General features: G+C 35.9%; 1 protein-coding gene across 2 annotated transcripts in view; it reads left to right on the top strand.

Annotated features, from left to right (window-relative positions):
- The window catches only part of EXOC2 (exocyst complex component 2), a 252,325-nt gene that overhangs the window by 172,716 nt on the left and 63,029 nt on the right, over window positions 1-16,580 (top strand). For both annotated transcript variants that reach the window (XM_040644984.1, XM_040644983.1), the window contains one exon: window positions 4,171-4,312. In XM_040644984.1, the coding sequence (XP_040500918.1) occupies window positions 4,171-4,312 (142 nt within the window). The remainder of the gene's footprint in view (window positions 1-4,170; window positions 4,313-16,580) is intronic.

Genomic DNA, 16,580 nt, shown 5'->3' with positions numbered 1-16,580 from the left:
TTAGTGCATACATCTATTTCTGATTGCATAATTACTGAATTAGCACCTTTCTTTTCTTAAGAAAGCCTTTTCCAGTGCCCTTAGAAGTACCCCATAAGCACTCCCCCAACAGCTATGTTCTTTGAACGTTTTATCAATGTTTTCTTGCCTTTCTTCCCTGTTAGACTGTGATTTCCTTTAAGGATTTTTTTTTTCATTTAACTTTCATTCATCACTATTAGATAGTGCTTTAATGATGAACAGACCTTATCCTTGCATAGTAGGGGTCAAGCAAACTTAGCTAACATCTGTATTCATTAGCTAGTGTGAACAGGGCTTTAGTGAAAATTGGGCATGTTGAAATAAATAATAATAATGATAGCTGAGAGAATTTACGATGTACTTTAAATGTACTACATAGGGGAAGAAAGGGATAAAGAAAGGGGGGGGTAATCAGAAGGGGGAATGAAACATGAGAGACTATGGACTATGAGAAACAAACTGAGGACTTCAGAGGGGAGGGGGGTGGGGGAATGGGATAGACCGGTGATGGGTAGTAAGGAGGGCACATATTGCATGGTGCACTGGGTGTTATACACCACTAATGAATCATCGAGCCTTACATCGGAAACCAGGGATGTACTGTATGGTGACTAACATAATATAATAAAAAATCATTAAATAAATAAATAAATAAATAAATAAATAAATAAATGTACTACATAAGTTTCATAAATTATCTTTTTGAATTCTTACAACAAAATTTATGAGGTACTGTTGACCTTAATTCTGCTTTGTCAGACATTAATACCGCCACTCCACTTTCTGTTTCATTTGCCTAGTATCTATCTGCCCATTCATTTATTTTCAACCATTTTTTTTTAAATTAGAGTATGAATTATATACAGTAAAACACAGATCTTCAGTGTACAAATAGGTGACTTTTAATGCATATATATATATATATATGTCCCAGTATCCACCACCTAGATCAAGACATATTTCCCTCGTGCCCCATTCCAGTCAGTAGGGACCCTTCTCACCAGTGTTTTGATTTCCGTCAGGATATATTAGTTTTGCCTGTTCTTTAACTTCATGTAAAATGGAACCATACATCTTTTCTGTCTAGCTGCTTTTGCTCCAACTTAATAATTTTTAAGATTCATCCAAATTTATTGCATCTATAAGTAATTTATTTTCTTTTATTGCTGAGTTTGGATAACTCAAATTTGTTTAATCATTCTCATGGTAAGAGACATTGGATTGTTTCTAGTTTAAGGTTTTGGTTTTTTTTTTTTTTTTAAGATTTTATTTATTTATTTGACAGAAAAAGAAAGCACAAGCAGGGAGAGTGGCAGGCAGAGGGAGAGGGAGAAGCAGGCTCCCCACTGAGCAGGGACCCAATGCAGAGCTCAGTCTCAGGGCTCTGAGGTCATGACCTGAGCCAAAGGCAGACGCTTAACCCACTGAGCCACCCAGGTGCCCCAGTTTAAGGTCTTTATGAATAAACTTTTTGTGAACATTGCTGTGAAAGTCTTTTGTGGACATTTGTACTCTCTCATCTTGGAATTGCTGGTCATGGAATAAGTTGATTAGGAATTCTGAATAGTTTTCCAGAGTGGGTGTCTCATTTTACTTCTCATTTTATAGCAGTTTATGAGTATTCTACTTGCTCCATTTTGTCCTTACGAACGCTTAATATTACCGTTCTTTTTTATTTTAGCCAATTCTGTTGCTTTCATTGGCTTTCTCTGATATAATGATGTTAGGCCCTTTTTCTTACACATTTAGATACTCATATTCACATATCTTCTTTTTGGAAGTGCCTCGTCATTCATTTGCCTATATTTTAATTGGATTGTTTACCTTTCTATTAGTGATTTTTAGAAATCTGTATATAAGTTCTTTGTCAGATATATATTTTTCCTCCCAGTCTCTGGCTTGCTGTTTTGTTTTTACAGTGCTGTCTTTTGAGTAGAAATTTTTAATTTTGATGAGATCCAATTTATCATTTTTAAAAATGTTTAATGCCTTTTATATCCTGTCAAAATCTTTACCTGCTCCAGTGTCCTGAATATTTTTTCCCAGAGGCTTTGTAGTTTTATCTGTTACATTCAGGTCTATGAGCTATCTTTTATTAAGTATTGTGTTAATATTGTGTTATTATTATACATATATTATTATAGCTTTAGAATATGTCTTAAAAAGACAGTTTTACTTATTTCATGGTATTTTTTCTTAACTATATTGCATGGAGTAGGATCTCTAGTACAATCTTAAATTAAGTGGTCGGAGGGGATATTTATCAAGTCCTTTTTTTGTCATCTGTTAAAAGAATTCCACTTCATTATAACATATTCTTTTTATTTACTTGTAGATTCAGTTTGCCAGCAGTTTGTTAAGATTTTTATGTTTTTGTTCATGAGTTGTAATTTTCTTTTATTGCAATATTCTCGTCAGGTTTTGACATCAGGTTTTGCTTATCTCATTAAACAAAGTAGGAAATGTTCTCAGGCTCTGTTCTATGAAAAAGTTTGTGTGTGAAATTTCTTCCTTAAATGCTTGTGTGAAAGCATTTTAAATAATGGACTCAGTTTAATACATAGAGGATATGTGTGCCATTTTTAGAAATTGTGTTTTTCAGTTTTTCAGTTTCCTCTATGTAGTCATACTTACTGACATAAAACTGTAATAACCCGTTAAACAACCCACTTTTGTTATTGGTGCTTTTCTTTGAGTTTAATTTTCTCTTTTTCTACTGTTAGTATTTCCTTTTTGAATGGCTCCTCTCTTTCAAGTATTAGCATTTTATTTCACATGTCTAGAGTATCTCTTATCATCTGTTTAGATTGATGTTTCTAAATATTAGAGAAAGAGAGGGATGAAGGAGAACTCAAAGTTCATTGCCTGCCACTGTTATCCTCAATCGTTCATCCTTCTCAGTCTGATATATTTACTTTTAGGATACAGCCCTTTGTCAAGTACATGAGTGATATATATTCTTTGAATCCTTGTATAACTAAAAATATGTTTCTTGGACTCTGTTGAGTGAATGACATCATGGCTTAATATAGGATTCTTGGGTTGAATTCCTTTTATTCCTGTGGATATTATTCCGGTGACTTTAAGTTCCCGTGCAACATCTGAGAAATCTGATGTCAGACTCATTCTTCTTTGTAAGTAATTCATTTTTTTTTAACTGGAAGCTTAAAATTTTTCTCTCTCTCTTTTTTAATTATTTAGAAATCTGACACTTTAACAGTTTTTGCAGCGCCTCGTAAATCTAGCCTAGAACCCAGCAAGCCTGTTCAAATTGCAAAGTCAGTCTTTAGATCCAGAAATTTTATTCTGTTGCTTGTTTAATTCTTGTCTCTTCTGTGACAGTTCATATTCTTCTACTTGAATTTCTGTTTCCTTTCATATGAGAGTTTGTGGATCTGTCTTCTAAGTTTCTTCCTTCATAATTTCCACCTCTTTACATTTTTTACTCTGTGCCTTGAAATACTTATTGCACTTAATTTCAGTCTCTGTAGTGACCATTGAGTCCTCCAGTTAAACTACTGAGTTGTTATCTTTGAAAATCATGCGTGTTCTCTCCGTAAGTCTTGTTTTGTATTGTACATTCATCTCCTTAAAGGTTTTCATTATTTTTCTAAGTTCAAGTTGTTGCTTGTCTTTTCTACAGCTTAATTTCACTCCATGACAGATATTCCTCTTTGTAGATGCTTGACTTATGGTGTAGAAGCAGACACATCACCACTAGTCCACCGCAGAGGCCCTTGAGCCAACAGACTCTGTATTCCCAAATTTAGCGCTCTGCCCACCTACTCTGCAACTTCTTGGCCTCTTGAGTGCCAGTGAGACCAGGCATAGGCTCGTAGGACTGAGGCTACATTCCTCATCCTGTTCGGCTTCTACTGCCATCAGGAACTCACAGTTCACGTGGGCTGAACTTTCTATGTGTAGTCCATACGTGGGGATTAATTCCTATTAAAGAAGTTGTGTTGAGGGAGTGGTCTTTGTTACTGAAAAATAAATAAAATAAAATAAAAATCATGATTTTTTTCCTGTAAAATGATAAAGGAAAAATGATAAGTACTTGTAAAATGTGCTGAAGTATTTATATTATTTTACTTTTTCCCTCGTGCTCAAATAAAAAACTCATAGTTATTCTTTATTATGTGTTTATAGGTTAGCATGGCCTCGTTAAAAGAATTAGACCAAAGACTCTTTGAAACTTACATTGAGTTGAAAGCAGATCCTATAGTTGGCTCCTTGGAACCTGGAATTTATGCAGGCTATTTTGATTGGAAAGACTGCCTGCCTCCAACAGGTAAACGGTTTCAAGTTACTAACGTTCTCTAGAGGTAGTCCAGTGCATCTGGAGTAATAAATATGGATTTTATCAATTAGTGTACTCTTAAAATGCTTTTCTTTTTATTCATATTTTTTCCCATTAGTTTGATTTTAACTTTTTAGTAGCTTAAACCCATTTTTTGATAGTTTGGAATTTAGTGCACTTTTTATTATTCATACTTAAAACTTAAAATTATTCTTAAATTCCAGAAAATAATTATACCTTATAATATTGGATCATTTTAGTAATGCATATTTGCTTCCCAGGATATGTCTTTATTGCATAGATAGAACAGACTATGAGTGACAGTTTTATACAATGACTTTGTGACTGTCATCAAAAAATTTATGTAAGAAATTTGGTCACTTCTGTATAAGACCTAATTATTAATGCTGACAAGGTGAAGGATAGAAGAAAAATGTTTAGGAGAATGATTATTATAGTAATTAAGCAAAGAAAATTGAACCACAGAAGGATGACTGACACAATTCCAGTTTTATCTCGTGACATCAAATGAAAGTCCCTTAAATCACACTTCATAATACATATTTTAAAATTATCTGTTGCTTACTGAGTCAAATAAACTTTTTGATGGATCAGATAGTTATTCCTTTGTATGAAATGGTGTGGAATACATAGAACCCAGCTCCCTAATAACATTTTTGTCTAGAAGTAGTCTTACATAGAAGTGGTCATGTTTATATTAGACATAGATTCTTTTTGAATGTATATAAATAGATGTACCAGTGAACTGTTAACAGGTTTGAGTTAATCTTCATTCTTTTACCTAATTGCTTTAAACACCTTTTTTTAATTGTGTAATGCTTTTATTAGATGGTGATAAAATTGTTCAATCTTTAAACACCTTTGGGTTTTTATTGTGTAGTGTTCACTTTAGGTGGTAACAATATAGTGATGCCGTAAGTCAAAACTAAAAACTAGAATCATGAAATTAAAAATATTTTAGGCGACCATAGGTATTTTATGTTCTGAAATCACAGCCATTATAGTCATCTGAGGCTTTCTACCTACGTGTGGCCATAATTAATCTTTTTTCCTTAAATTCTGTTACTTTTCTATATACATACTTTACTGTGTCCAGACTGGGTTACAGTTCATATCCCAAATATATCCTTTTAAAGTTTAAATCAGATCCTATCAGTATCTTAAAATCCTTGCAATATCTTCCCATTAAACTTACAGTAAAACGTGCAGTGCAGGGCAGGCCCCGGCCTGGTGCCCTTTGCCCGCCACTTACGAGTGCACCCCATGGCCTCTCTCCAGCTGTATTTTAGCACAGTGAGCCTTTTTGTTGCCCAGACTTTCCATGTCCTTCCACCTTACCTCTTCAAGCCTGTTTTTTCCTTTGCTTAGGCAGTAATTCTCCTTTATCTTCATAGAACTGCCTCACTTTTGTCATTCAGGTCTTAAACTTAAATATCACCATACCAGCCACCAACCTGAAGAAACGACATGGCCAATGGACAATCGGCATGGTGTTTTAAATTTAACTTGTGAAAAGTACTCATTTTATTTGTAAAATAATTATTTACAAGGGAGAATGCTGTATCTGTGGTTCTAGCACTGGCCTTTATACTGGTTGAACTTATTAAAGCTAAACCCATGAGGTCATAGTTAGTGGGTTGATTACCAATTTAAGTGAACAAACATGACTTTTAACAATAAATTATTCTCAGGATCATCAGTCAATAGCGTCTGGAGGTTTTGATCTACAATCCCTTTTTCAAAATTCTTGGGCCCAGATGACTTTTGGAATTTTGGTATTTTTGGATTTTAGAAAGATATAGTGCATGTGCCATATATTATGTCACATTCCCAGCAAGGATTTCTGCAAGGAAACATGAATACTTAGATGAAGAGTGATAATCAGTATCCTTAATCAGGTCAGGTGAGAAAATGCCACCAGAAGAGTTCATCACAAATTTGCAAATTCACAAACAGAAAATTTTGCCTCTTGAGTTCTGTATCTTCAGTATCTAAACTACTGCTTGGTACATAATGCCTGCTCAGTAAATATTTGTTCGGTAACAGCACCAATGACCTCTTTATAGCTCCCACAAGTGCCTTGGCTAGTGTCCTCGCTGCCTGGTCATCACTTCCCTGACTGGCCTGTGCGTGCTTCAGAGCCCACCTCTGAAAGGAGTGCTTTTTCTGGCAAGTCTTCTTCCCATCAACCCTGACAGGATTGTTTTTTTTCTGAATCCCTATTATACCTTTTAACCTCTCTTATAATTCTTTAGTACATAAACATAATATGCATATTTTGTGTTACCTGTGTTTTATTGCCCCATTTGGGGAGAGTTTTTAAACAGATATGTGGAGATTTCTTTTCACATTGATAGACTTCCAAATTATTTAAGTATTTTTATAGAGCAGTGACTGAAAGTTTCAGAATTCCAAGGGATGGATATCAAAAGGGTTTTTCTTTTCTTTTTTTTTAAGATTTTATTTATTTATTTGAGAGAGGGACAGTGACAGAGATAGAGAGAGCACAGGTGGGGAGGAGTGGGAGAGGCAGGCTCCCTGCTGAGCAGGGAACCTGATGCGGGGCTCCATCCCAGGACACTGGAATCATGACCTGAGCCGAAAGCAGCCGCTTAACCAACTGAGCCACCCAGGCACCCCTCAAAAGGGTTTTTCAATAAAATCTCTTTATTTTCTACTCAAGGTAATAATACACAATACTCAGATATTGCCCCTACTGTTCTTAGACCGCTGCTGGTGAAGGTGAACTAAATGTCACTGCCCTGTCCTTTCTCCCCAGTCTTAGAAGAACTAGACCAAAAGAGCTGAACTCTCTGGACCAGCCCGATGCCTGATTTCTGCTTCTCCCTTGGCTGGCCTGCCTCCACCTTCTCTTTAAGATGGCTGAGAAGGATGGCATCCAGTGACCACTTTTCCTTTCTTATTTGGGGCACCTCCCATTGTGTATATGTATATAAATTATCTTATGGGAAAAGAAGAGCCTTAGTTTTGCTGTACCAAATTTTTGCGGAAGTAGTTTAGCAATCTCAGGTATTCAGAAATAAAGGAGTTGTTACGTGGCAGGCCATGCACGTGCACACACATGCACACACATGCACACACATGCACACATTCATGTACATCCTAAGTTTTAAGTGTCTTGCAGACAGATGGTTTCAGTTATTTGTGTCCTCATAACATCTGATTCAGTGCCTTGCATATAATTATCACTTACTACTTGTGGTTCTAATTTTCTAGATTTCAACCATCTTAAGATAACGAAATTATTTATAAGCTCTTGAGAGTCCGGGGGTAAGGCTAGGATATTAGGCACTGAACCAGCAGTGTGGTCACCCTAACTATAAATCACAATCCCCACAGTAACTCCCCATCACTCTTCTCTTTGCAACCCAGCTTTTAAAAAGTTGTCTTCCCTCAAAGAGTCCATGCTAATGCTATCTGTGTTACTGTGTCACTTGGTCTCTGATCCTGCAAAGTCTGCCTTCACCCCCCATTGAGACTATTCACACTGAAGCCACTTCCGATGCTATGCATTTGACCCTTGAACAACACGGGTGTGAACTGTGCAATTCCACTTATACGTGGATTTTGTTAATACAGCACAGCACTGTAAATGTTTTTCCTCTTCCTTATTTCCTTAATAACATTTTCTTTTCTCTAGCTTACTTTATTGCAAAAATACAGCATATAATACATAGAACATATAAAATATGTTTTAATCAACTGTTTATGTTATTGGTAAGTCTTCTGGTCATCAGTAGGCTATTAGTAGTTAACTTTTGGGGGAGTCAGAGTTATATGTGGATTTTCAGTTGTGCGGGGGTCAGCACCCCAATCCCCACATTGTTCGAGGGTCAGCTGTAGTTGGGAATCCATGATGCATTCACTCCTTTTCATAGTCCATGTTTCTGTAGTACTTCCATTGTTGAACCCTCTTCTGAGACTTTCTGTGGCATCTCTCATCCCACTGCTATTTGGTAGCCCTCAGTTTCCTTTGTGGATTGGTTTCTCTTCCTTTGCATAGCCTTGCACTCCTGATATGCTCAGGACTCTATCTTTCTCTGTTCTTGCCAGACTGTCTTCAGACTCTCTCTGAGCAATTTCATTGACTAATGGTAGACTGGTGCCTCCAGCATCAACGTCTGCAGTCTAATCTCTCTCCTCTGAGCTCAAGGTCTGTCAACCTTCCTAGTAGACATCTTCATTGGAACATTCCAGAGACCTCTTCAAGGCTTAGCAAGTCCAAAAGTAAGCTCATCAGTTTCCTTTCTCATCATCTTCAGATCAGCTCTTTCTGCTGCCAGACCTCCTCACACTGGGAAGGGGTGAAGACATCAACCAAGGCCCCCCTTCCCTCTTGTTCCAGCAAACAGTTAGTTGCAGGTCCCCTCTTTCCCATTTCTGAGTTCTGCCCCTCATCATTTTTGTTTCTTATCAGGATGCTTGAGGGTTCTCTTGGTGCCAGCACCCAATCTTGCCTGTTTCAGGTTCACCTCTAACTTTTTGAAAAGCTCATCTTTCCAAACTATAAATGGGATCTGTCATTTCTCTGCTTAAAACAGTCCAGGAGGACCCATTCTCCCTCAGGCTAAAACCTAAAATTCGTAGGCATTGCTAATGCTTACACTTGGCATGTGGCGGCTGTCTGTTACCTGCTTCACACTCCTTCCCTGTACCTCTCAGGCATCCCTTCTATAGGCAGCAGGCAGTCAGAGCTACTTCAGTCCTGACAGCGCCATGCCTCTTCCGCTCTTGCTCTTTCCTGATAATTAGGCACTCCGTCCTCTGGGAAGCTTTCCTTCCTGCCTCCTTGCACACCTCCAGGTTGGGTTGGTCTTCCCCATCCCTCCTGCTCCTGATGCAGTTTTCTGTCCCTTGTAGCACTCATACATCATCTGCTTGTTGCTGTTCTTCTGTGCTCAGACGACTCAGCACAGTGGCTGATTTTTTCATATCTACACTCTCAGTGTTCAGCACAGTCTCAACATAACAGAAGATGCTCTGTATATGTTAAGTGAATGAAGATGGGTAGTTTATTAGTATACAGTTTTACTAAATGTGCAGGTCACTCCTTGGTTTGTTATCTTTCAAGTATTTGCTATATGGTTTTGTAGTGATTTATCTCAATTTTCTTTTCATTAGGAGGCTTAATCATGTGATCTAGTTTCCATTATTATTCTTACTCACTTTTTTAGGGTGGCGCACAATAGATATTCATATTTGTTGAATTGAATTTAATTAAAATAAGCCTTTTGGCATTCATTTTCATATCTTCTGTGAATTCTCATATGCTAGCCTTATGCACTCTCTAAATTTTGAACAATTGTATTTGAGTTAAAATGTGAGTATAAAGTATATCCAACATATCAGCAGTTCTATGTGACATTGCCTAGTTTAAGTGAATTTAGCTAAATTCAATATTATCTCCAATGATTAGCATGTATTGGACATAATTGTTAGCACTGACATTGTTCTTAAATTATCTTCTTTATCTTAAATTATTCAAGGTTATGAAATTACTTGTGATATTTCTGTGAAAATAGGAAAAATCATGATGCAACCACTCCCAAGTTTCCTGCATGTTCAGTGATTACTACAGTAAGACTTGGTCACTAAGCTTCAGTGTCCACAAGCAGTTGCTCATATCTATCTCCATTGAATCTCTAGTTGTTACGTGAGAAACATAATTTACTCATGAGCGATGCAGAGGAAGGCTGTCTTTCCACCTCCTTCCCCGACCCCAGAGTTGGAGCTTCTCCCAATAAGCAGGTGCCTCTAGCATGCTGAAGACCAGAAATAGCAGTCAGAATTCCTGATGGGGTAGGATGTAGGTCTTTCTCATCAGCTCACCCCTTTAGAGGGTGTCTTTGGAAAAGAGTAATTCAAGGGGTTTTCTCGTCTCTAAAGGGGCACAGTCCTGTCACTACTTCAGAGGCTATGATTGCTGGTCATTGTTACTCCATGGTAGATCCTAGAACATGGCCTCAGTGAGGAATCACAAGAGGGCAAGGAGTGTGGGAATGGCAGTGCCAGGCTATTAGGGATTTTTGGTTTCTACTTCATCTAATTAGGTGATTCAGTGATTCCGAGTTTCCAGGTCTCCCCTTTGTAATATTTATTTAAGGTACTCAAAGTTTCTTCTCTGTTATCTTCATATTTTCTCAGCCATGAAATTTAACTAGTATAGCCATTGATGTGAATAATAATGGTTTGTGGCCTCTGGATAATTTTTTAATAGAAAATTAAGATTCTACTGGCCATGTGACATTAAGTGATAAGGCTTTTTACCTTTTATTATTATTGTTTTTAAAGACTAAACATCCTTTCAAGAACAGAGGGCATATGGCACTGCAGTGTCAGCAGTTTATTTACTCTTTCTCAGATTCCAGAAACACTTAGAAATTGTCAGTGTTCGTTTCACTTTTATGAACTGTTTTTAGTTCTGTTCTTTGTATAGTTTTGACTTCATGATCACTAACCGAACCTCAGTCTTGCATAGTCATATAGTGATTTTTAGTTTGTTTAAAGTTGACTGAAGTTGAGACCTCATGTAAAGTGAACAACCAAAATAGTTTGACTATTAATCTTCCAAAATAATTTCAATTAACAACTTTAGTATTATCTTTAGAGTTTTCATCTTGAAAAACTGAATTTTGCAAATCATATAGGTAACGGATTACTTATTACTGTAGTTAGCAATAAATTTAGTTTCCGATACTGTATGTAGTAATTTAAAAAAAAAAATCCAGTTGATTAATTTCATGATTCAAGAGGAGATATCCGTTAGAGCCATAGCTATGCTTTTTTAACCTGCCAGTTGGATATTTAAATTGCTGTCACCTCTTTATATGTGTATATGTCAGGAAAGATTATTCTAGGTAGTTCTGAGTCACCTAACTGATTGTTTAATTGTTCTATTATCCATAGTTATTAAGAGCTCTGAGTATTTGCATTTGATAAATTTTAGCTAAATTAGGAATATTATTCTCCATTTGCAAAAATACACATGGAACTTCATATCTTCAAAATAGATTAAATAAGAAAAATAATTTTTCTTTAAATTTTACTTAAATTTGATTTTAATAATTTTTTCTATCTGAAGGACATACAAGTTTATGTATATTCCTTATACATATTAAACTTAACCATTTTTATATAAAGTAATTGACTGATTTTTAATTATTAATTTTTTATTGAAGTATAGTTGTCATATTAATATTAGTTTCAGGTGTACAACATAGTTATTCAGTAATTCTGTACATTATGAAATGGTCACATAGTAAGCTCTTAGTTTCCATCTGCCGCCAAAGTTATTAAAATATTATTGATTATATCCCCTATCCTGTATTTTTCATCCCTATGACATTTTTATTTTATAACTGAAAGTTTGTACCTCTTAATCCCCTTCATCTATTTCAGCCATTCCCCCCACCCACTTCCCCTTTGATAACCACCAGTTTGTTCTGTGTATGAATCTGTTTCTGGGTTGGTTTGTTTTGTTTCTTAGATTCCACATATAAATGAAATAATATGGTATTTATTTTATTCTGTCTGACCTATTTCACTTAGCATAATACCCTCTGGTTCATCCATGTTGTTGCAAATGGCAAGACCTTGTTCTTTTTATGTCTGAGTAATATTCCATTGTATATATATAACATATCTTCTTTATCCATTCATCGTTTGATGGACACTTGGGATGCTTCCATATCTTGACTATTGTAGATAATGCTGCAATAAACATAGGGGTCCATGTGTCTTTTCATGATGTTCATTGTTTTTGTGTTCTTCAGGTGAATATCCAGAAATGGAATTACTGGGTCATATGGTATTTCTATGTTTAATTTTTTGAGGAATCTTCAAATGGTTTTTTGTAGTGGCTGTACCAATTTACATTCCCACTAATAGTGCACAGATGTTCCCTGCCTCCACATCCTCACCAGCACTTGTTAGTTCTTGTATTTTTGAACTAGCCATTCTGACAGGTGTGAAGTGATATTTCATTGTGGTTTTGATTTACATTTCCCTGATGATAAGTGATGTTGAGCGTCTTTTCATTTGTGTCTTGGCCATCTCTATGGCTTCTTTGGTGAAATGCCTGTTGAGGTCCTCTGCCCTTTTAACTGGATTATTTGTGAGTTGTGGTTTTTTTTTTGGTTTTTTTATTTGTTTGTTTGTTTGGTGTTGAGTTATACGAGTTCTTTATATAGTTTGGATATAACCCTTTAATGGGTATTATCATTTGCAAGTATCTTCTCACATTCAGTAAGTTAGTTGCCTTTTCATTTGGTTGATGGTTTCCTTTGTTGTAAAAAAGGTTTTTGGTTTGATGTAGTCCCAATTGTTAATTTTGCTTTTGTTACCCTTCCCTGAGGAGACAGGTGTAGAAAAATTCTGCTAAAGCTGATGTCCAAGAGGTTACTGCCTATCTTTTTGTTTGTTTGTTTTAAGATTTTATTTATTTATTTATTTATTTATTTATTTGAGAGAAAAAGAGAGAGCATGAGCAGGGGGGCAGAGGGAGAAGCAGGCTCCCCACTGAGCAGGGAGCCTGACATGGGGCTCAATCTCAGATCCTGGGATCATGACCTGAGCCAAAGGCAGATGCTTAACCCACTGAGACACTTAGGAGCCCTCTGCCTATGTTTTCTTTTAGGAGTTTTATGGTTTCAGGTCTCACATTTAGGTCTTTAATCCATTTTTTTTAAAGATTTATTTATTTGAGAGAAAGCATGCATAAGTGAAGGGGGAGGGGTGGAAGGAGAGAGAGAGAATCTCAAGCAGACTCCCCTCTGAGCGCAGACCCTGACGCCAGGCTCAATCCCATGACCCTGAGATCCTGACCTGAGCCAAAATCAAGAGTTGGATACCTCACTGACTGAGCCATCTAGGTGCCCCAGTCTTTAATCCATTTTGAGTTTATTTTGTGTATAGTAGAAGAACATGATCCAGTTTCATTCTTGTGCATGCAGTTGTCCAGTTTTCCCAAGACCATTTATTGAAGAGACTGATTTATATATATTTTTTGCATTGTATATTTTTGCCTCCTTTGTCATAGTTTAAGAGACCATATAAGCATGGGTTTATTTCTGGGCTCTCTGTGCTGTTCCCTTCATCTTTGTGGCTATTTCTGTGGCAGGACCATATTGTTTTGATTATTATAGCTTTATACTGTATCTTGAAATCTGGGGTTGTGATACCTATAGCTTGTTCTTCTTTCTTAAGATTGCTTTGACTGTTTGGGGTCTTTTGTGGTTCCATACAAATTTTACGATTATTTGTTCTAGTTCTGTGAAAAATGCTATTGATATTTTGATAGGGATTGCGTTGAGTTTGTAGCTTGCTTTGAGTAGTGTGGACATTTTAACTCTTCTAATCCATGAGCATTTCCATTTGTTTGTGTCATCTTCAGTTACTTTCATCGGTGTTTTATAGTTTTGAGTGTACAGGTCTTTCACCTCCTTGGTTAAGTTTATTCCTATGTATTTTATTATTTTAGGTGCAATTATAGATGGGATTTTTTTTAAATTTCTGCCACGTATTATTTGTGTATAGAAGTGCAACAGATACCTGTATATTAATTTTGTATTCTGCAACTTCACTGAATTCATTTCTGATATTTTTTTGGTGGAGTCTTGAGGGTTTTCTATGTTTAGTATCATGTCATCTGCAAATAGTGACAGTTTTATTTTTTCCTTAACAAAAGTTGGATGTCTTTTTTTTCTTGTGATTGCTGTTGCTAGGACTTCCAGTTCTATGTTGAGTAAAGGTGGTGAGAGTAGATATCCTTGTGTAATTCCTTATCTTAGAGGAAAAGTTTTTGGCTTTTTGTCAGTATGATTTTAGCTATGGTTTTTTTAATATGTGGCCTTTTGATGTTGAGATATGTTTCCTGTAAACGCACTTCGTTGAATTTTCATCATGAACAGATGTTGAAGTTTGCTAGTTGCATCTGTTGCAGTGATCATATGATTTTTATCCTTTACTTTGTTATTATGGTGTATCACATTGATTTGCATATATTGAACCATCCTTGCATCCCTGGAATAAATTCCTCATGATTATGGTAAATGATCCTTTATATGTACTGTTGAATGCATTTTGCTGGTATTTTGCTGAGGATTTTTTCATCTGTGTTCATCAGTAGTATTGGGCTGTAATTTTTGTTTGGTAGTCTCTTACTGGCCTCATAGAATGAATTTGGAAGAATTCCTTCTTCATCATTTTTTGGGGGGAATAGTTTGAGTAGGTAGTAATTCTTCTAAAATTTGGTAGAATTCACCTATGACACCATCTCGTCCTAGACTTTTGCTTGTTGGGAGTTTTTGGATTACTGGTTCAGGAGCATTACAAGTAATCATTCTGTTCTAATTATTTATTCCTGATTCTGTCTTGGAAGATTGTATGTTTCTAGGAAGTTATCTCTTTCTTGTAGATTGTTCAGTTATTTCACATGGAATTTTTTTAGTAGTTTCTTATAATCCTTTGTATTTCTGTGTGTCAGTTTTAACTTCTCATCTTTTATTTCTGATTTCATTTATTTGAGTCCTCTCTGTTTTCTTGATGAGTCTGATAAAGCGTTCTCCGTTTTGTCTTTTTAAAGAAACTGATCTAAGTTTCATTGATCTTTTCTGTAGTTTTTTTAGTCTTCATTTTGTATTTTCCACTCTGATCTTTATTATCACTCTTCGTCTACTAAAATTAGGCTTCATTTGTTCCTCTGTTTTGTAATTCCTATAGCTTGTAATTCCTGTAGGTTAGATTGTTTATTTGAAATTTTTCTTGTCTCTTGATTGCTGTAAACTTCCTTCTTAGAACTACTTTTGCTGTGTCCCAAAGATTTTGAACCATTATGTTTTCATTTATCTTTAGATATTTTTTTATTTTCTCTTTGATTTATTCACTGACCCATAGTTTTGTAGTAGCATGTTGTTTAGCCTCCTTGTGTTTTTGTTTTTACGAGGTTTTTTTTTTTTTTTATTGATTTCTAGTTTCATAGCATTGTGGCCAGAAAAGAAGCCTACTATGATTTCGGTCTTCTTAAAATTGTTTTGTGGCCTAAACATGTGATTTATGCAGGAGAATGTCCCATGTGCATTTGAAGAGAATGTGTATTCTACTGGTTTTGGATGAAATGTTCTGTATAAATCTCAATCTGTCTGGTCTTATATGTTGTTCAAAGCTGTTTCCTTATTGATTTTCTATCTGGTTGATCTATCCATTGATGTAAATGGGGTATTAAAGCCCCTGACTGGGGCGCCTGGGTGGCACAGCGGTTAAGCGTCTGCCTTCGGCTCAGGGCGTGATCCTGGCGATCTGGTATCGAGCCCCACATCAGGCTCTTCTGCTATGAGCCTGCTTCTTCCTCTCCCACTCCCCCTGCTTGTGTTCCCTCTCTCGCTGGCTGTCTCTATCTCTGTCGAATAAATAAATAAAATCTTAAAAAAAAAAAAAGCCCCTGACTATTACTGTGTTTCTGTCAGTTTCTCTCCTTATGTCTACTAATACTTGCTTTATACATTTAGGTGCTCCTATGTTGGGTGCATAGATGTTTACAATTGTTATATCCCCTTGCTGGATTGATAACCTATATCATTATATAATGCCCTTCTTTATCTCCTGTTCTCCTTTCTGTCCAAAGTCTTTTTTGTCTGATGTAAGTATTGCTACCTCACTTTGTTTTGTTTTGTTTTTTTATTGACTACCATTTGCATGGAATATGTTTTTCCATCTCTTTACTTCCAGTCTGTATGTGTTTTTAGGTCTGAACTGAGTTTCTTGTAGGCTGCATATAGATAGTTCTTATATTTTTTTATCCATTCATTCACCCTTTGTCTTTTGATAGGAGCATTTTGACCATTTACATTTATTTATGTATTTTTTAAAATTACATTTAAAAATTTTAAATCTAGTATGATTAACATACAGTGTTAAATTAGTTTCAGGCATACAATATAGTGATTCCAAAATTCTATACATTACTCAGGGCTCATCATGATAAGTGTCCTCTTAATCATCCCCTTCATGTATTTCACCCATCTCCCATCAACACCCCCCCACCCCAGTAACAGTTGTCTATAGTTAAGAGTCTGTTTTTCATTTGTCTCTTTTTTTCTTTGTTCATTTGTTTTGTTTCATAAATTCCACATAGGAGTTAAATCATGTGGTATTTGTCTTTCTCTTATTTCACTTACCCTTATATACTCTAGATCCATTCATATTGTTGCAAATGGCAAGA

This window comes from Ursus maritimus, unplaced genomic scaffold, assembly GCF_017311325.1.
Source record: "Ursus maritimus isolate PB19 unplaced genomic scaffold, ASM1731132v1 scaffold_30, whole genome shotgun sequence".
NCBI classification, from domain to species: Eukaryota; Metazoa; Chordata; class Mammalia; order Carnivora; family Ursidae; genus Ursus; species Ursus maritimus.
This window is presented reverse-complemented; position numbering and strand designations above follow the sequence as displayed.